This window comes from Grampus griseus (genome assembly GCF_964374135.1).
Source record: "Grampus griseus genome assembly, chromosome: 17".
In the NCBI taxonomy this organism is placed as follows: Eukaryota; Metazoa; Chordata; class Mammalia; order Artiodactyla; family Delphinidae; genus Grampus; species Grampus griseus.
Window position 1 is genome coordinate 63863005 of NC_139011.1, and position 21764 is coordinate 63884768.

The window sequence follows — 21764 nt, forward strand, 5'->3', positions numbered from 1 at the left end:
TAGAAATGAACTTCCTCAGTATGAAAATGGGCATCCATGACAAGCTTTGTTGGCTGATATTATTGGTGGAAAGATTGGACACTTTTTTTCTAAAATTAGAAACAAGTTAGAGATGTCTACTTTCATCAGTCCTATTCAGCATTGTCCTGGAGGTTGTAGCTAGTGCAGTAGGGCAAGAAAAGGAAATACATGGTATTCACGTTGCAAAGAAAGGAATAAAACTGTCCTAATTCACAGATTACCTGATTTTCTATGGAGAAAATTTGGTGGACTTCTACTAGATCTAATGAATCAGTATAGTAAGATTGAAGGATACAAGATCAATATGCAAAAATTGGTTGTACTTCTGTACATTAGCAAGGAACAATCTGAAAAAAAACCCATTTACAACAGTATCAAAAATATGAAATACATATATGGATAAATACAACAAAGTAAGTTAAAAGAATATGTTCAGTAATATAAAATACTGCTGAAATGAAAGGATACCTAAGTAAATTGAGAGATCCATTTGATCCTCATTATTCATGTATTCTGTATTTGTGAATTGGTCTATTCGCTAAAATTTATATGTAACCCCAAAATAATACTTGCAACGCTTTTGTGATCATTTGCTGACACCTGCAGAGTGGTGAAAAATTTGAGTTGCCCTTTGTGCGCAATCTGAACTGAGGCTGAACAAGGTGACACTCTGCTTTCTTGTTTCAGTTCTCCTGCAATAAGCAAGCGTCCCGGTTTATTTAGTGCCACATTTTTCACATTTTTGTGCTTTTTGTTGGTGATTTGGCTGTTTAAAATGGCCCCCAGGCGTAGTGCTGAAGTGCTTTGTATTGTCCCTGAGCACAGGAAGGCTGTGATATGCCTTAGGGGTAAGATGTATGTGTTTAGATAAACTTCATTCAGGCAGGAGTTACTGTTTTGAGTTCAGTATTAGTGATACAACAGTATACATTAAGTAAGGGATTTTAGCCAGAAACACACATAAAACAGTGTTATTTATTAATTGACTAACAAAAAATGTTATGACCAAGGGCTTACCGGAACCTAACCTTTTATTTCCTCAGAAGCAGTGATTCAGTATTTGATAGTTTACTGTTTGCAGGAACATTAAAAAACATAGCTATCATTGAGATATCATCATCTCAATAATGAGAATTGACTATATGTCATGTACGCAGGTTGGAAGGCTCAACTTTGTTAAAATTTCACCACATTAATCTGTAAATTCAGGGGAATTCTATTCTAATCCTTGAAGGCATTTTTGCCTAAAATAATTTCACATGGAATTACAAGAACTTAGAATATCTAAAACAACTTTGAAAAAGAACAGTATTGGGGAGCCAACACTGCCTAATTTCAAGAATTTTTATAAAGCTATGGTAAAAATTGCATTTGCATAAAAATGGACAGATCAATGAAACAGAATAGGTAGTCCAGAAATAAACATACCTACATATAGATAACTGATTTTTGGCAAAACCACAAAAGCAATACAGTGGGAAAAATATAGCCTTTTCCACCAATAGTGCTTGAACATTGGATATCAATATACAAAAAATGAAATTTAATCTATACTTTGCACCATGTAGAAAAATTAATTCAAAATGGTTCAGAGACCTAACTTTGCAACCTAAAGCTTCTAGAAGAAAACACAGGAGAAAATCTTTGAGACCTCAGGTAGGTAATGATTTCTTAGATACAACATCAAAAGCACAATCTGTAACTGAACAAATTGATACATTAGACATTATTAAAATTAAAGTCTGCTTTTTGAAAGACTCTGGTAAGAGAATGAAAAGAGACGCCACACCTACTAGAGAATGGACTTGAGGATATGGGGAGGGGGAAGGGTAAGCTGTGACAAAGCGAGAGAGAGGCATGGACATATATACACTACCAAACGTAAAATAGGTAGCTAGTGGGAAGCAGCCGCATAGCACAGGGAGATCAGCTCGGTGCTTTGTGACCACCTAGAGGGGTGGGATAGGGAGGGTGGGAGGGAGGGAGACGCAAGAGGGAAGAGATATGGGAACATAGGTATATGTATAACTGATTCACTCTGTTATAAAGCAGAAACTAACACACCATTGCAAAGCAATTATACTCCAATAAAGATGTTAAAAAAAAAAAAAAGGAAAGAGATGCCACATACTGGGAAAAATTTTTTGCCAAGCATATTCCTGATTAATGACCTGTATTTAGAATATACAAAGAACTCTTCAGATAAAACAATAAGAAAAAGAAATGACCTAATTAAGAATATTCAGGTAGACACTGTACTTCATATATATATAAATGTAGATAACATATAAACAAATGAAAAGATGCTCAACATTATTAGTTTTGAGGGAAATGCTAATTAAAACCACAATGAGATACCATTACACACCTATTAGAATGGCTAGAGTTAAGGAGACTGACCATTACACACCTATTAGAATGGCTAGAGTTAAGGAGACTGACCGTGCCAAATGTTGGTAAGGCCATACTATGTTTTAGCAGTGTTTAAATCCCAAGGTGGCTTCACTTGGAAAAGTCAGAGATTGTAGACATGACACTATGGTCTGCTTTGAATCAGGTCCTTGGGCATCTTCTTTCTGTCAGAACCTTGGTACATACTTTAGAAGGGACAACAGTAATTAAGAGTCTAACACTTAACACTGTAAACTGTTTACAACATTTGGTATGGCTCTGTAGAATAATTTTTTAGGTATAAAAGTTATGCATATTCAAAAAAAAGTAAAGACAAAAAGGTAAAACAATGCAGTACTTCAAAGCAGAAAGTGAACACCCCCCTGCTGCCAGTCCCGCTTCTTTAATGCATGCACATGTTTGATTTAAAGAAAATAAAAATAAGATTAGACAATGAGCTGTTACAGCTTTTTTCATTCAACATTTTGTAATGTTTTCCCATGTCAGTACATCATTCTTTTTTCAAAGCTGCATAGTCCATTGTAGCTTAGGTAGCCAGTCAATTACTGATGGATAATATTTAGGTTGTTTATAGCTCTTGCAATTACAATCTTACTGTGTAGGTTGTCATTGTGTATCTTATGCGAGTGTTCCTGCAGTATGAATTACCTAGACGTACAATTTCTGTTTTAAAGATAGATGCAATTGAAAAACTTTAATCAATATTCCCAGATTGCCCGCCAAAAAATTTGTACTTATTTATGTTTGTATCGATAGAATTTGCACCCATTTTCACACATCCTTGTCAATACTTATCTGATTTTTTTTTCATTTTATCAGTCTCATGGAGTAAATTATATCTCATTGGAATTCAAATTTTTATTTCTTTAAACACTAGCTTTTTGAACAGGTGTTTACTCAATACATTATATGAATTGATTTTGCATTTTTTTCTGTTGGATTTTTTAAAAAAATTGATTTTATGTCATCTTCATATTTTATGGATTTTATTTTTATCCTCTTCAGTTTTTCTTCACATGTTACAAGTATTTCTTCCCTAGTTTGTTGACATTTTTTAGTGTCATTCATGGTGTGTTCTGCTCTATAGAGGTTTTACATTTTTTGTGTTGTTAAATCTGTCAGTTTATCCCATTATGTCTTTTAGGTTTCTTATCTAGAAAAGCCTTCTATGTTACAGGATTATGACAGATATTTAGCCAAGTTTTCTTGTGCTTTTGTCATACTTTTATATTCTGCATTTGAATACTTTTGGAATTTATTTTTGTGTCTATATGAGATAGGAACTTTAATTTTTCTTAATTAACAGACAATTATAATAGAGCAGTTTGATCCTTGGGTGGTGATTTTGCTTGGACCACCTTAGGTTATGGTCTAATTTGAAGTTATAATATAACTTGGACAGACAGTTATATTTCTATGGACAGACAGTTATATTTCTGCTAGAAGGCAAGAACCTGTGGAAGGTAAATTCCTTGCTTTTTTGACTCTGTTTTCTTTCTTTTTATTTTACTTGGGAATTAGGAAGAGTCCCTTCCAATAGCAGGGAATAGGGAAAGGGGAGCCAGCAAAGAGACATAGAAACTGTGTCCAAGTCATTTTCTGGGACCAGGGATGGAAACGAATTCTTCTGTGGAGAGACTTGGCTCGGCAGGTGAGGTAGACTATGATTTACTAGCAACAGCTCTGGCCATGATTTAACTACCTTAAAAATGTTGCTACTCTAAGTTCTGGCTTAGGAAACTTGGTGTTTTGGTGGATTCTGGTCACACAGTTTTTTCTGCTATATCCTATTCTGCATTTATAGTCTGCTAATGATCTACTTGAATTTGCCAGAATGTGATGTGTTTATTGTGCTTTCTCCTGCATGTGTGCTCTGGAAAAGCCTGGACTGTCTTTCTCTCTTTCTTCCTTGCTAACTTGGTGAATGCCTACTTTCCTTAACTAATCTAATCAGCACCTCTTGAAACGTACCTTTCAACACCCCGTTCACCTAAGGAGTCCCTTCTAACAGCCTTATTATAGAACTTTTCATGTTGTAGTTTAGTGTATTTGTTTCTCGTATGTGTCTGTTTTTCTACCAGACTCTGAGCTCCTTTGGAACAGGGATTTTGCCTGTTAATTGAAAACTGTGAACTGCATTATCTTGGTTCATTTTGAAGATTCAAGTCCCACAGAGTCCAGGACATTTTATAAAGATATAAAAACAATCTATCGCAAAAGATTTATGTCTCTGTTTTGCTGAGTGTGCAGATCCTGTTATTATGAAAAGCTATTTTACCAGTGTTACGTATCAAAGTTATGGAGAGTTACATGTAAACAAATTTTATATCAATAAAGGTAGAATATTCCCTAACAAAAATATGAGAAATCTTAAATGTAATTTATATCACACTTGGGGATTTTTCAGTGGAAACAAACTTAATATGTTACAGTAAGTCGAAAAAATAATAACAAATACCTGCTTTTTATAGACTATTAAAGAAGTATATTTGTATGAATAAAATCAACTTATCCTATCGAACATTTTAACTCAGAATATTTTAGCTTAGGAAGCCATGGAAAAAGTTTACAGAGTATCTCTGTGTGCGTATTTGATGATAGTGTGCTTTAACAGATTACTTATAAGCAGAATAAGAATGCATTCTTATTGCTAACAGTATCTTACGTCATTTCATTCAACCAATACCGTAGTCCACTAATATGAAAACAACTATTATTTCTGTTTTACTGTCCAGGAAAGTGAGATTTGAGTACTTTCTCAAGGTTACGTAGATATCAGTCAGTGGCAGAGATACCCAAAACAGGTTCTTAAATAGATGGCATTTGTTCTCTCAAAAGCAAAGTTTTAGAATTGTGAAATTCATTATCATTAATTTTATTTACTTCTAAGTAGGTATCTACTATTCCAGCCACCGAATTGACTTGAAGCCTATTTCAAAATAGCTTCATTGAGGACATTCTTAAGTCTCTTGAAAATGTATACTTATGCAACAGTGTACATATTTCTCACTTTTTGTACTTGTTGACTTTTCTAAAAAGTAATATATAAATTAAGTTGATAGATCCCCAATTTTTTTTTTTTTTTTTTTTTGCGGTACGCGGGCCTCTCACTGTTGTGGCCTCTCCCGTTGCGGAGCAAAGGCTCCGGACGCGCAGGCTCAGCGGCCATGGCTCACGGGCCCAGCCGCTCCGCAGCACGTGGGATCTTCCCAGACCGGGGCACGAACCCGCGTCCCCTGCATCGGCAGGCAGACTCTCAACCACTGTGCCACCAGGGAAGCCCGATAGATCCCAATTTTTATAGACCAGTTTGTTTTGTAATTTTGTAGATATTTTGTCAAAATTTTGGTATAATTTTGATATTACTGCTCTACCATTGATCTCTGTCAAGTAGTTAATAAGATTTCAGATTGAATAGAGGAACAACTATGGAAAATAAAATTTTAATCGTTTTGTAAAATAAAACATATGAACTAGAACTAATTATTTTTAAATTTACCAACTTTAAATGTTTGGGTTTTAGTTATAAAGTTTTATCAAAGTGAGATCTTACATGTATTTTGCACACCTTTCACACCAAAACTTAAATCACACATTAAATCCATTGTGGGATTTCCTTAATGGATTCCATGAGTTCATTATTGGATTCATGTTATTTTTATGAAGCAGAAAGTTAGAATTAATGGAATATAAGTTTAATACCATGTTATTAGCGCTTTCCTTTAAAGAATTTAGATCAGATTTTCTTACCAAGTTTACAGAGCTATAAACTTATCATTTTAATGACATTTAAACATATTTAAATCCTAGGCTATTAATTTTTATACTGTAAAATATAAAATTGTTATATTTTATGTCACATTGTTCTTGCTATGCTCCTAATATTTTTTCCATCATAATAGATGAATATGCAGCATTACTAAGTTATGAAAATTGTTATAGTAGCAGTATAAATGCTATTTTAGTGTTATGCAAAATTGACTCATTTTTACTAGACTTCAGTATTTTCTCATTTTCATTCTTCTCATTTTCATTCTTCTTTTGCTTTTTGATATTCAGGTAGCTGTGTTGTCTACTGTACTTGAGTATTTAATGCCATGGTATGCAAGGACCAAAATTGATCATAGTACCAGGTCACCTTATATTTTATGTAATGACTGACTTTCTGGTACAGTTTATAAAATGTTCATTTGAATGATATACAGTGGAATAAGTAAAATGCAGATTTCTTCAACCTCTCTTGACTAATATTCTTTGCCTTTTTGTGCTGTTCCAAAAAGTAATAATTGCTAGGTTTATTTATTTATTTTTGGTTTGTAAGCCACTTAGAATGGTTTAATTGTAGAATTAGCTGGCAGCTGTATTGGTCCTACAGTTGATTGCTTAGATTCTTTTTTTAAACTTACGCCTTATTAGGCAATTATAAAATAGTTTCTTAATCATAATGATTGTGATCAAGTTATTATACCAAATTGTTAGTCCTGTAGAGGGTATTAAAAAGTTAATTAAAAGTATTAAAAAGAATACTATTTTCTAATTAAACCTTGCCATAGAAAGTTTATAGATGAAGTTCCTAAAATCTGCTATTTCCATTTATTTAATGTATTCCCTATGTATTGTGACTGCAGTTTAATTGAGCAGGAAGTAATCCATTTGCATGTTTTATGCTTGGGTTTTAAAGTGTTTTTTAACATTGATTCATGGGAGATGAAAGAAAAACTAAAAAGCAGTTAAATATGTCTGTAAATGAGATGAAGGAGAAATATAGGATAAAATACTGTATTGTTAGGAAAATATTCTGAAGCTGTAATAATAATTGTGGTAGAATTTAAAGTACCATGCATTTAAGAATCTTAACCTTATAACAATCTGTGAGTTAGTTAAGTAGGATAGATTATTGCCCTTATTTTATAGATAAAGAATAGTAGGCTTAGTAAATTTAAGTAAAAATTATTAAGACATTTCAGGTTAGGGAAGGATTTCTTGAGGCAGAAAAGGCCCAGACCATAAAAGATTGATATTATGCATAAAATAATCAATAGAAAAAAGGACAGAAGCAGTTCCCAGAAGAGGAAACCCAAATGATCAAAAACAAAGTTTTGTCAAACATCAGATTGTCAGAGATTAAAATATCTGACTATGCTGCGTGTTTTCAAGGTTGAAGGGAAATAGTAATTCTCATGCTGCCAGGGGAAGGTAATTTGGTACATTCCTTCTGCGTGCTGTTTGCTAGCATGTTTTAATTTGTAAGAGTGAAGAATTGGAAACAACCTAAATGTCTACTATCAGTAGGGAGAAGATTAAAAAATTTATGATAAAATGTTGTGATGGAAATTATACAGCAGTTAAAAGTAATGCACTGGATCTATGTAAGTTAACTCTCTAAAACATAATGAAGAGTGAAGAAAATAGTGAAAATGATATGTTTATTATATTACTATTTATGTGAACTCTAAAACTACATATATCAATACTGTGTATTTTTTCATGGATATGCATGCATTCATACAAATGTATTTTAGAATATTCTGGAGGGATATATTTTAAATTCACATAGTGGCAGTTTCTGGAAAAGATAAAGGGAACTTAACTGGAATGTAATACTGTTTTTTCTTTTTTTTGTTTTTTTTTTAAAGTAAGACAAAGCAAACATAGAAAGTGTTAATTTCAGTTCTGGGTGATAAGGGCATGGTCATTTGTTAAATTATTCTTTCTATTTCTTTTCAAAGTTTCATTAAAAAAAGAAAAAGTTACTAAAACACAGTAGTTGGGAGAGCTAGTAATTAAACTTAGGACTTGATTCCCAAGTCTAGAGCTTTTTCAATTAATATGTTCCTTCAGAATGAGAAGGAAAAAAAGAAAGATCAAATGATGAAAAAGCAGATAAAATTTAGTTTCATAGCAATAAGAATAAGAATTATGTGTTTATGCTAAAATTTCTTGAGAGGAAAGGAAAGTTACAGGATCAATTAAAAATTATAATCTTATATTGTTTTAAATCTTTAAGCATGCTGTTATCATATATATGTATAGAGAGCAATTTAGGTACTTAGGAAAAAAAGTTACCTTAATTTACTGTTTAAAATGTGATACATATTTCTGTTGCATGTAATGGAAGACTTCAGGTGATTTGAAATTTTTGTATAAAATTCATGAAAATAATTTAATCCAAATATACAATCTGATTTCAATCTAAAAAATTCAAAACTAGTTTTTCTTCCATTTTGTAAAGTCGTTCTTCACAAAAACTTTACAGCCTTTTTATTTACAGCTTCTCTCCAAGATAAAATGGCAAACCCCAAAGAGAAAACTCCAATGTGTCTGGTAAATGAGTTAGCCCGTTTCAATAGAGTCCAACCCCAGTATAAACTTCTGAAAGAAAGAGGGCCTGCTCATTCGAAGGTAAGGTTTTGAAGAGAGGTGGTGAGACATGCTTATCAAAGTCTATCAGATTTATCATCTCAGGTTTTAATTGTGCTTTTTTGGGGGGAGGGGGTAGTGGATGGCGTAAAGACTCTTAGTTCTCTATCAGAAATATTTTGCACTCTGTAACTAAACAATTTTATAGCTCATTATGGTTTACAGAGCTCTTTCAGAGACAGTACTTCATAAAAACCTTAATGAAACCACATGAGACATGGATTTTTGATTTCCTTTTAAGAAACTCAGGCACGGAAAAGTTTAGTAACTTGCTTTATAGTTCATGAGTGCCAGTGCCAGCGCTTCAACATGTATTCTGTGGCTCCCAAGTACTGTGCTTTTTCCATTACGTAGTAACTGCTAACAGAAAAATGGATACAGAGTAAAATACAAAAACGTTACTTAGTGAGATGTCTTTTCCAATATGATTTTTAATTTTAAGAGTCACCATTTATAAAATTTGTATATACCAGTTTTGTTGTTATCTATGTATTCAGTTATAATATTCTTTTAAATGGAAAATTGATTTATATTTTTATATAGCCTCACACATATATGTTTTTACGTATACATGTTGCAAAGAAATCTATGACTGATGCATTTATGTTTGAGCTCTATTAATCTGTTTTTAAAAACTCAGTTGTGCACAAATTTCCTTGGCACATTTTTAATCTTGGATATTGGAGATTATGGTAATGATTATAAATTTTTGTATACAGTGTGGAAGCAATTGATTCTCTAAAAGTTGGTTAATCTTCATAAAGCACAGGATGATTATTTCTAGCATCTCCTTCAAAGTAAGGAAAATAAGATGAAACTGAAATCCATCAATTTTATTCCATATTAGAGGCTTTTATGAAGGATTTCTGGGCAGCACTTTAATTTGTTCATAATATTTTTTGTTCCGAGAAGAAGGTAGTGGCCTTGGTCTACCTGTCTAGTCTTATACCCTGATCCTCTTCCATTCCCGTTAATCATATCTATTTCATACTCATTCTTTCTGCCCTTAATCATGTTGAACTGTTTTCATTTCTTATAATGTCTCATGTTTTTTCACATCTGTCAGGTTTGAGCACACATCTCACGTCTCTCAAACCTTTGTGAAACTTCTCTGCTCCTTCCGCTGGGCCTCCAGCAGGTTCCGACTTTCTTAGTTGTAGTCATTACTGTGCTGTGGTACCATGGTATTTGTTGGTCATTATTATTGTATGAGACTGAGCTTATTTAGGGTAAGAAATATTTTATTTTTCTACAGTTCATGGTTCCTGTAGTATGTGTCCTCTTTGCTTCTCATGGCCATCCAGGTGTTCTTCCTTGAGATAGACCCCCAGGTTTGAATTTCATGTTAATAGACTGACGCCCAGTGTAATATCACGGTAGTCGTTTGCTGACATCTGGGTGATTCCATCACATTTCTCACGGCTCACTTTCACTCTCTACAATACTCATCCTGTTTTAATTTTTGATGATATCATTGTCTAAATGATGGTTGTTCCAACATGCTGACATTTCAGTTTCTTGCATGTCTCCAATTATGTTGTCTTCCACTCTCCTTCAGCCACTCATTCCTGGGATCACATTCTTGATTTTTTTCATTACCAATAACTGCAAGAGCCTCCATAATTACAATCTCAAGCATTCATTCGTCTCTGACACCTACTTCATTCCCTCTAGTGGTCTGACTTCAATAGTCCTTTCACACCACAGATCCATTGATTCCACCACCGTTTTACTATTTCTTACTTCCCTCAGTCCTCACATGTTTATCTAGCTTAAATTCCATATGCTTTGTATGTACCCTCAACTCTCTTCCCCCCTTGGTTAGTACATGCTTAGCAAGATCCCAACCCAAATCCCAACTCTGCTTCCCTTCTGAGTTACGGATGAACGACTTGTAGAGGCCAACCCCTCTATTTCTGTACTAAATCCCAACCCTTCTCACCTTTTCAAGGTCATTCCTCCAGCTTTCTCTCCCCTCCCCTCCCTTAAGTTTCTTCTGTGTCATTAAATTCCCCTTCTAATGCACCAGGTTTGTTGTGGTCCACATTCTTTTTTCTAGACAGTCCCAGATTCCTTTGGGTTTTAAGAAGATCTAGAGATCCCTTTGACAACCTACACCTACTGCTCTGGGTGTTTTGGTCATAGACCACACCATTTAGCCTGTTGCTCATTTTTAAAGAGTGAGTACTAGAATACTTAGCATATTCTTGAATGAAAGATAGCATTTATGAGCCTAAGTAATATTAATTAATAATTATTGTTAATATTAATTGGCTAGGTCTGGATCCTTTTTGTGGAAAGCAAAGTCCTTTGCATTTATGCATGTCTACCAGTGGTTTTAAGTGAGATATAAACTGTATTTTAAGGAAATAAATGATTATCTCTGGCATGAAAAATTTAAACCTAGGCCCAACTCATTAATTTTCTTGGGACATTAACCAGTTATATGGCAATTTCCATATATATACATATATATTTTATACACACACACGCACACACACATACACACACACTTACAGTAGTGGTTTTCAGCCTTGGCTATTCATTGGAATCACCAAGGGAGCTTTAAAAAATACTTATGCCTGAGTCTCACTTCCAGAAATTCCAATTTAATTGGTCTTGGATGAAGCCTAGACATCAGGATTTTTTTAAAGCTCTCAAATGACCCAGATGTGCATCCAGAGTTGAGAAACACAGGATAGAGATTAATGTCTTCAGGGTGGTATAGAATTGTCTTCTTATACATACTTCATGGGAGGTAGTGATCTATCTACATGCTTTCCTCTTTCCTCCATTGAGTCTTACAGAATGTGAACAACTTGTACAACTTTTGATGTGTGACTATTAAATAAAAGATATATATATATTTAAGAAATTATTTATTTATTTTTGGCTGCGTTGGGTCTTCGTTGCTGCGCACAGGCTTTCTCTAGTTGCGGTGAGCGGGGGCTACTCTTTGTTGTGGTGCTCGGGCTTCTCATTGCTGTGGCTTCTCTTGTTGCGGAGCACCGGGTCTAGACATGCGGGCTTCAGTAGCTGTGGCACGTGAGCTTCAGTAGTTGTGGCTCGCGGGCTCTAGAGTGTAGACTCAGTATTTGTGGTGCATGGGTTTAGTTGCTCTGCGGCATGTGGGATCTTCCTGGACCAGGGATCGAACCTGTGTCCCCTGCATTGGCAGGCAGATTCTTATCCACTGCGCCACCAGGGAAGCCCTAAATAAAAAATATTTTAATGTTTGCCTTGTCCCCTTTTGTTTTTATACTCACTTTTTAATTGAACTCTGAAGTAATTTGTTACACTTTATATTAACGTGAATTACTATGACATTGCTGTATCTCTTAAGTACCTAAATCCAGTTCTTTATTTTTCCTATGAATTGTTTTGATTTTCTCAAATCTCAGAAGGCTATTATAATATAGAGTATAAGGAAGAGAGCCATGAATAACATAAAGTGGTATTTTCTCTTTTTACTTTATTTCCCTATTTTGATGAGTTGTGTATGTGCACGGCTAAGCGTTAAGAAAGCTGCTCTCGTACTGACACTTTGAGAAGATTTACTTTGGAATAGATATCACCGAGGGAGGCAGTATTACCCAGTGGCCTTGAAGCGAAGTGTTTTTTTTTTTTTTTTTTAATTCTTGCTAGATTTCCCAAGCGTGATCTTTGCCCTGCATTGTCCAGCTTGTGTGGCCTTGAACAACTAATTTAGAATCTCAGCTTTCTCATCTGTAATTTGAGAACTATGATACCTATTCTAGTGTAGTATAATGGAATGATGATTTGTAAATTTTCAGCAATTATGTTGATGATGGAGGTACCCAGATAATTGTCTCATTGCATGTTAGTTGTATATAGGATTAAAAAATCCTTGGTAAAATGTCTATTGAGTATTTATAATATGACAGACACTGTTCGTTATTGGAGCTTTCTACTCTGCTGTTTCCTGCGATGCCTCTCTTTGTATACTCTGGATTCAAGTCCTTTATTAGATATGTGCTTTGCAATTATTTCTGCTTCTTTGTGGCTTATCTTTTTTTAACATTGTCTTTTGAAGAGCAGTAATTGTTAATTTTGATGAACTCCAGTTTATCCATTTGTTCTCTTATAGATTTTGCTTTTGGTATTATATCTAAGAAATCTTTGCCCCATTAAAGGTCGTAAGATTTTCTTCTGTGCTTTCTTCTGGATGTTATATAGTTTAAGTTTTTACATTTGGGTCTTATATTTAGGTCTAATTGCCAGTTTGAGTTAATTTTTGTATATGATGAGTTATGGAACAAGATATATATATATATATATTTTTGCATATGGATGTCCAGTTGTTGAAGAGATTTTCCTTTCCTTACTGCATTGCCTTGGCACCTTTGTCAAAAATCAGCTGTCCATATATATGTTTGTTTATTTCTGGACTCTGTTCTGTTCTGTTGGTCTATTTTCCTATCTTTATGCAAATACTATGCTGTTTTGATTACTGTAGCTTTATAATCTGGTAGTACCAGCCCTCTAATTTTGTTCTTCATTTTCAGAGTTGTTTTGGCTATTCAACATCCTTTGCATTTTCATATGAATTTTAAAGTCAGCTTGTCCATTCTATAAAGCACCTTGCTGGGATTTTGAATAGAATTGCAATTAATTTATAGCTCAATTTGGGGGAAACTAACATGTTAGAAAAACTGAGTCTTCCAACCTATGAACAGAGTATCTCTTATTTATTTAGATATTCTTTAATTTCTGTCAACAATATTTTGTAGTTTTCAGTGGACAGGTATTTCTCATCTTTAGGTTTATCTCTTTCATATTTTTGATGCTACTTTAAGTGGTATTGTTTTTCAAATTTCAATTTATAATTCTTATTAAGAATTGCTAGAATATAAAAATACACTGATATTTTTCTGTTTTATATATTTTATTTTATACATATTAAAGCATTGAAATATATGTATAACATTTGTGTATAAATATACACATATGAGTATGTAGAATAAAAGTGCAAATACAGAAATCAGAAAATTCCTACTTTTTCCATTGTAGGTTAACTTTATTTGATACCATGAAATAGTGCTAAAAATAACTGCCTCTCTAATAAAGGGAATCTGCATAGTGCCTAAGAATTTAGGAGAGAGAAATATATCAGATTACTTTTTTTTCTAAAAATTTTTAATACAATTTTTAAGGTTACTGCCATTTACAGTTATTACAAAATATTGGCTATATTCCCCATGTTGTACAATACATCCTTGAGCCTATCTTACACCCAGTAGTTTGTACCTTCCACTCCTCCATCCTTACATTACCCCTACCCCCCTCCCTACTGGTAACCACTAGTTTGTTTTCTATATCTGTGAGTCTGCTTCAAAAATACACTGATTTTTCTATATTGATCTAGCATCTTGCAGTCTTGCTAAACTCACTTATTAGTTCTAGTAGCCTTTTTCTTTCTTTTTTTTTTTTAAAGATTCTGGCTGGTGTCCCAGAGCTATTTGTAAATAAAGACAGTTTTAAATCTTACTTTCTAATCTGAATGTCTTTTATTTATTTCTCTTGCCTAATTGGATTGTCTAGAACTTACAGTGCAATGTTGAATAAAAGTAGTGAGAGCAGATATCTCTTAACTTGACTTTATGGGCAGTCATTCAGTTTTTCTTCATTAATTTTGATGTTAGATGTAGCTTTTTCTGTAGATGCCTTTAATCAGATTGAGGAAATTCTTCTTTATTTTATTTTTTTATTATTTTCTTTTTGCTGAGAGTTTTAACATGAATGGATGTTGGTTTTTGTCATATGGTTCTTCTGCATTGATTGAGATGGTCATGATTTTTCCATTTTTTTTTTGTTTTTAATTTTTCCATTTTTAATCTCTTAGTATTGTGAGTTACATTGACTGACTCTGAAATGTAGAATAAACTCTTGCCTTCCTGGGATAAAATGCTGGGTTATAAAGTATTATCTCATTTCTATATTGATAGATTCCATTTGTTAATATTTCGTTGAGGATTTTTATGTTTATCTTTATGAGAGGTATTGGTGTGTAGTTTTATTTTGTTTTCCCTGGTAGTATCTTATTCTGGTTTTGGTATCAAGGTAACGCTAGCTTCATAGAATAAGTTGAGAGGTGTTCCTTCTGATTCAAGTTTTGGGAAGAGTTTTTGTAAATTGGCATTATTTCTTCCTTAAATGTTTGGTAGAATTTATCATCAGAACCATCTGGGCCTGGAGTTTTCTTTGTGGAAAGATTTTAAATTACAGATTGAATTTCCTTAACATGTATAATGCTGTTCAGGTTACCTGTTTCTTCTTGAATGAGCTTTAGTAACTGTGGCTTTTAAGAACTTAGGTTGTTGAGTTCATTGGCATAAAGTTGTTAAAAAAATATCCCCTTGTTTCTTTTTAATATTTTATGAATCTGTAGTGATGTCACCTCTCTCATTCCTGATACTGGTAATTTGTGTCTTATCTTTTTTTCATGGTTAGTCTGCACAGAGTTTACAAATTTTATTGATCTTTGTGAAGTACCAGCTTCTGGTTTTATTGATTTTTTTTTTCTCTATTGTTTGCTTTTATGTTTATTACGTTTTTTCCTATTTACTTCAGGTTCGAGTTACTCTTTTTCTGGTTTCTTCAGATTAAAGCTGAAGTTAACTTACTTGAGACTTCTTCTCTAGTGTAGGCATTTAGTGCTAGAAATTTCCCTTTAGTACTGTTTTAGCAGTGTCATCTTTTGAAATGTAGAGTTTTCATTTTCATTCAGTTTAAAATACTTTCTATTTGCCCCTTGGTTTCTTCTTTTACCCATAGGTTATTTAGAAATGTGTTATGTAGTTTCCAACTATTTGGAGATTTTCCAGAGATCTTTCTGTTCTTATTTTCTAATTTAATTCCATTGTGTTCAGAGAGCATACTGTTCATCACTTGACTCCTTAGAATTTGTTGTGACTTGTTTTATGGTCCAGAATATTGTCTGTCTTGGTAAATTTTTTGTGAGAAATTGAGAACAAATGTATATTTGTTCTTCTTGGGTAGATATTTTAGAAACATTGCAGTCAGGTTATGTTGGTTGATAGTGTTGTTCAGGTCTACTGTATTCTTCCTGATTGTCTGCTTGGTCATTGTTAGACAATTATTGGGAGAGAGGTATTGAATCTCTGACTTTAATTGTGGATTCTTTATTTCTCTTTGCAGTTCTGTTAGTTTTTGCTTCATGTATTTTGAAACTCTGTTATTAGTCGCCCAAGTGTTTAGGATTGTTAATCCTCTTCTTGATTAACTGGCCCCTTTATCGTTATGAAATGACCTTTGTTATCACTGGTAGTAGTCTTTGCTCTGGAATCTACTTTGTCTGATATTTATATAACCATTCTGACCTTTCATTGCTTTATGTTATCATGATAAAGTTTTTTCTATCCCATTGCTTTTAAACCATGTGTCTTTATAGTTGAGGGTAGCATACAGTTGGATTTTGTTTTTTTTACCCAGTTTGACAATCTCTACATTTCAAATGGCATTTACATAATTTTGTTTTAATTTTCATAACCATTCTCTGTGTTCTTATTACCCCACTTTCACTAAAGAAGTAAGAAAACAGAGGGAAAGAATTAACTTCCCTGTTACACATAGTAAATGGTGGATTGTGACTTCAGCTCATAAACAGTATGTCCCAGGAGTCCTACTCAAAATTATCAAGTTTTTATTGTAGTGGGACTCTTTTTTTTCTCTCCAGTTTTATTGAGATATAATTGACATAAAATGTTGTATTAGTTTTAGGTGTACAATGTAGTAGGATTCTTAAGAGGTTTCAGAAAAGCAGAGGATTGACTTGGATGCATTTGCATTTTATAGAATGTTCATGTTGGTGATGGCGCGGTTTGTGGGATCTTAGTTCCCCAACCGGGGATCAAACCCAGGCCTTGGCAGTGAAAGTACGGAGTACTAACCACTGGACCACTAGGGAATTCCTAAGAAGGATAGTTTGAATGGGAAAGTCTTATGTTAAAGGAGTGATATTAGGATGGTCTTACAGTAATTTAGGAGAGGGATACATTGCTACTCTTCACTAAGATATTGGCAAACATTACAAAGAAAGGCCAGATCTGAAAAATATTTTTGAAGTTGAATCAACTGGATGCAGGGGAGAATGCAGAGAGAAATGGAGCAGGCAAGGAAGACCATTCGAAGGTGTCTGGCCAGTGAGACTGGGAAAGTGATGACATCTGGAAGATTAGGAGGCAGGAAATCTGAGTTTATAGGGGCTTTAGACTAAGGTGGTGACAACAGAAATAGCAAAGAACAGTTTTGAGGTGTTGTTAAATAAGTCTTAGGAAAACAAGGATAAACAAAGAAGCTATTGAGGTTTTGAACCTGAATTAATGGAAGAATAATGGCTGGAAAATTCTGGAGCATGAACTGATTTGGAGGAGAATGGGAGAGATAATGTTTTCTTTGTGGCAGAGTTCTTTGTTATATACTGTAAGTTGAAAGCCAAAAGACCTAGTCATTGAAAAATCGTTTTAAAATCGGGGGTCAATGAATTAAAGATATGTTTTAGGTAAAAATTTTAAACTGAATCAGAATAAAAGAAAAATTATTCACTTTTAATAGATATGTACATATTTTGAATTTCAAATGCTTATAAATATTTTCAACTCTGTATTTTGAAAAATTGAAAACCTACAGGAAAAATTGAAAGAGCAGTATAATGGATCTTTCAGATTTACTAATCATTCAGTTATTTACTGCATTGCTACATTTACTTCTTTTCTTGCTCTTCTGTATAAATACATACTTTTTCCTTGAACAATTTGAAAATAAATTTCAACCATCATGACATGTTATCCTTAAATACTTGTATATCTATCTTGTAAGACCAAAGACATTCTTCTTCATAACCATAGTACTATAATCACTCAAGAAATTTAAACTTGACTGAGTTTGTTTAGTATATTATGGTCTATAGTCAAATTTCCCTGGTTGTTCTCTAAATGCCCTTTATACTTTTCTTCCCAGTACGAATCCAGTCAGGGATCATACATTGTACTTTATTACACCCCATCATGTCTCTTCAGCATCCTTTAATCTAGGACAGCCCCCATGCATTCTTTTGTTTGGTTTTTTCTTTCATAATATTGACAGTTTTGAAGAGTTTAGGTCAGTTGTCTTATAGAATATACCATAACCCAGATCTGCCTGATTGTTTCTCTATGATTAGATTCAGGGTAAACATTTTTAGCCAAGAATGCTACATACTTCTCATTGGATCATATCAGGAGGCACATGATGTCCCTTTGAATGATTATTGATGATGCTAACTTTAATCACTCTGTTGTTAAAGGTATTTTCTACCTGATTTCTTTCCTGCAAAGACATTTACTTCTTCATAATTAATAAGTATTTTGAGGTTCATACCTTGTATTCCTACAAAGTAGTAAGCTGTCTGTGGAGTAAAACAGCAGATTGTATGTGTATCCTGTAACTTGATCCTAAATTTTAAAGGTGAACAATAGGTTTTTGGATGCATATGGAAATCCGGTGTAAATGGAATGTTAGGATGTGCAAGGGGAGGGGTGGGTGTGAAATGAAGATGGACAGGTAGCTCCTTTGTGCCGTGTTACAAGGGGAACAATCGAAGGTTTTTAACCTGGTGTTGTTTGGAGTGATGCAGTTGGATTTGAGTTTTCAAAAGATAGTTCGATTTAGCAGCAGTCAGTTGGGAGATTATTATATCTAAGCTAAGATACATCTAGTGTAGCAGTGTCACTGGCAGAGAGAGGAAGGAGATTTGAGAAATATTCATGAGGTTAAAATTGACTGAATTTGGTGACTGGTTAAAGGTTGGTTGTGGAGGATTGAGAGTTCCTTGATGACAGAATATTTAATAGGATTTCCTGACTCACTGACTAGATTGTGCTAGGTATAAAGTTTAAGGAATTAGATTTTGTAAAAGTTACAGAGACACAGGACCTTTTGGATTCTCGTATAGTTTCTCTTACTCTTTGTTCTTATTCTACTTTTTTGAAGACTGACTGACATTAACAGTATGATTCCATTTAGGGAAGCGATTTCCTCTTGATACATTCTACCCAACATGTACACTTAGAGCTGCCGTTAAGCCTTTGGGTAGAACAGAATTTGGCACAATCTCTTAAAATTCGTTCACTAGTTAGAATAAGATTTTTGTTGCAAATGATCTGTAAGCTCAACTCTAGCTCTAAAATTTTGATTCTGTGGTGTATCTATTTTTCTCTCAGACAGCACACTTTATTTCCTGAAAAATTTCAATGTTTTCTTTGTCTCTGTATGTTTTTCCAAGATGTTCTCAGTGCAGCTGAGTCTTGGGGAGCAGACATGGGAATCCGAAGGGAGCAGTATAAAGAAGGCCCAGCAGGCTGTCGCTAACAAGGCTTTGACTGAATCTACGCTTCCCAAACCAGTTCAGAAGCCGCCCAAAAGCAGTGTTAACAATAACCCAGGTATGGCCCTGACTCGTTTCCTCCTGTTGTCATCTTCTGCATGTGCTGTTCTCTGTATTTTCCTTCATACAGGCCCATTGCATAGTCAACAGGTATTGACAGCACAGCTGGTAAAGACAGCCGAATAATAACTGAAGGTGAGAGAATGAAGACGGTAATTGTAATTATTTTAAAAATTTGCTTTAGTGGATACTCTAAAGGTGCATTATTTACTTTTTATGTGTGATAAAAAGACATTTGGATACAAAGAGCAGAAAATAGGACTGAGTTTTTTTTTCTAAAGCAAAGATAGAAATGATCAATTTCTCTTTCTAAATGTATAATATATAATTTAATAATTAAAAATAGTTATTCTTTATTTTAGTTTAATAGAAAATTATAAAATTAGCCCTAAGCATCTGATTATTTTATTCATGTAGAAATGGTTGCCATTTACATTTAGAACATTCATACGGAGTTTAAGAAACCCACAAATCCGAAAAACCCACCTGTGTGTAATATACTGCTAAGTAAATGAGTATTCTAATTTTAATCTCCTAAGAATAATTTTAAAAAGTTGTTCTAAGTGTCCAGTCATCTCTTGGGAAGCGCAAACCTGTATCAGACACAGTGCATGAATTGGTAGCCTCAAATTAATGAAGTTCCGTAAGTTTAGTCCCAGCCTTATGTCCATTTACTCATCTGTTAACCTATTAATGCAAGTGGCTACCTTCTGACCGATACTGCTTTAGATGGAGTACTTTTGTGACGGAGTGAAAAAAGACACTTGCTGCCGGCAGCGACTCTGTAGTCTGTTTAATTATAGTTCATGTGCTTATGGTCAGAGTCAGGTCAGACACTTCTTTCCCACATGGCACGTGTTAGGTAGACAGTCTCCTCTTGCAAAGACTGCCTTTTCCAGAACTCCATGACTTTCCTAGTAGTAGTCCTTTTGCATCTGTTCAGCTGATTCCAGTATTTATTAAGTATGGGTAAATAAGCAAAAATATTATTATAATAAAAAAACCAATTCAGCTTGAAGCTGGTAAGAGACTGTCTACTTTCTTAACTTTTAAAACTCTTTTCAGATTACTGGTTGATCATTAGCACCACACCACCACCGCCTCTATTAAGCATTTGTTTTAATATATCTAAGAGTTATAAACCATTGTCCTTTGCTGTGAGGATTTTAGTCATTTACATAAAACATGTAACTCAGTGGTAAAGATTAAGTACCAAGTGAGTAATAATAGGCGTCGGTATTATAAGTAATGATAAACATGGACTGAAGTAGTTGAGGTGAGATATAGGTCATGAATAGAGAGTAGGCACGTACGTATAGAGGAGAGAAAAGAATATTCCAGGCTGAGGGAATACGATGAGGAAAGACATTGGAATAGGAATCTGGATGATGGGTTTTGCAAAAAAAAATTTTTTTGTAGACGGTTTTTAATTAGAGCAGGTTAAGTGGCTAGTAAGAGACAAGACGAGAGATGTAGTTAGAAAGTAGGTTGTGATGGACTTGACTGCAGCTTTAGGAGATAAATTTTATCCATAGTTTGGATTAATTTTCACGAGCAGGTGGGTGATGTGTTTAAAAGAGCACTTTAGGAAGTTGAGTTTGACATGTGAATGGAAGGTGGAAAATACCAAAAGCAAAATCAGTTAGGAAACCACTGCCATAGTTTACGGGTGAAGAAAGAAAAGAAACACACGTGCGTGGAATGCTGTTGCCCCCTCCTCTGCTGGAATATTGGCGCGGCAGTTGGAATGGACAGAAGGACAAGTGTCCATTTGTGTTGTGTGCTGAGCTTTGGGTCAGGTCCACTTCCAAGGGTTGTAGCCGGAGGTAAACTAGCAAAGGAGTCAGAGGAAGGAAACAGGAGAGAGTCTGGCTCCCTGGCCTTTCAGACCAGTGGAGATAAGTTTCCACCGTGGAATGTTGCAGTGAGCTGACAGAACGAGTAGATTTTGGGGGGTAAATTTTAATTTTATTTTTTTGTGTGACATTTTACACGTTTATTCACTGTTGAGGTAAATTTTTAAAATAAAGCCTAATATTATGTTCTGGGAAGTGCACAGATTATGGTTGTTGAGCCTTGATGGCGTTTTGCACTGTGAACACTTTGCAGGCTTTACCAGTGCCTCAGAAGCCTCCCTCATGCCCTCTTTTAGTGGTTAAACATCTCCAAAGGAACCACTCTTCTTCTCTCTGTCATCCTAGATTTGTTGTGCCTGCTTGTTGGAATCATGCATCATACTTTTTTGTGATAGCTTGTTTTTCTCAATGTCATGTTTGTGAGATTCATTGTGTTGTGTGTTAACAGTCTAGTATTTCTTTGCTATGTAGTATCCCACTGCATGGATATACCACAATTTACTTATTCATTATACTAATGGTGGACATTTGGGTTGCTTCTAGTTTGGGGCTGTTAGAAGTAAGATTGCTATGAATATTCTTGTATGTAT

General features: G+C 34.2%; 1 protein-coding gene across 14 annotated transcripts in view; it reads left to right on the top strand.

Annotated features, from left to right (window-relative positions):
- Window positions 1-21764, top strand: part of STAU2 (staufen double-stranded RNA binding protein 2) — a 301142-nt gene that overhangs the window by 23364 nt on the left and 256014 nt on the right. For 4 of the 14 annotated variants that reach the window (XM_082674509.1, XM_082674522.1, XM_082674515.1 and 1 more), the window contains 3 exons: window positions 3955-4084; window positions 8690-8835; window positions 19157-19316. In XM_082674509.1, coding sequence (XP_082530635.1) covers window positions 4045-4084; window positions 8690-8835; window positions 19157-19316 — 346 coding nt within the window. In that variant the 5' untranslated portion in view covers window positions 3955-4044. The remainder of the gene's footprint in view (window positions 1-3954; window positions 4085-8689; window positions 8836-19156; window positions 19317-21764) is intronic. The other 10 variants (XM_082674521.1, XM_082674518.1, XM_082674519.1 and 7 more) reach the window with 4 other exon arrangements.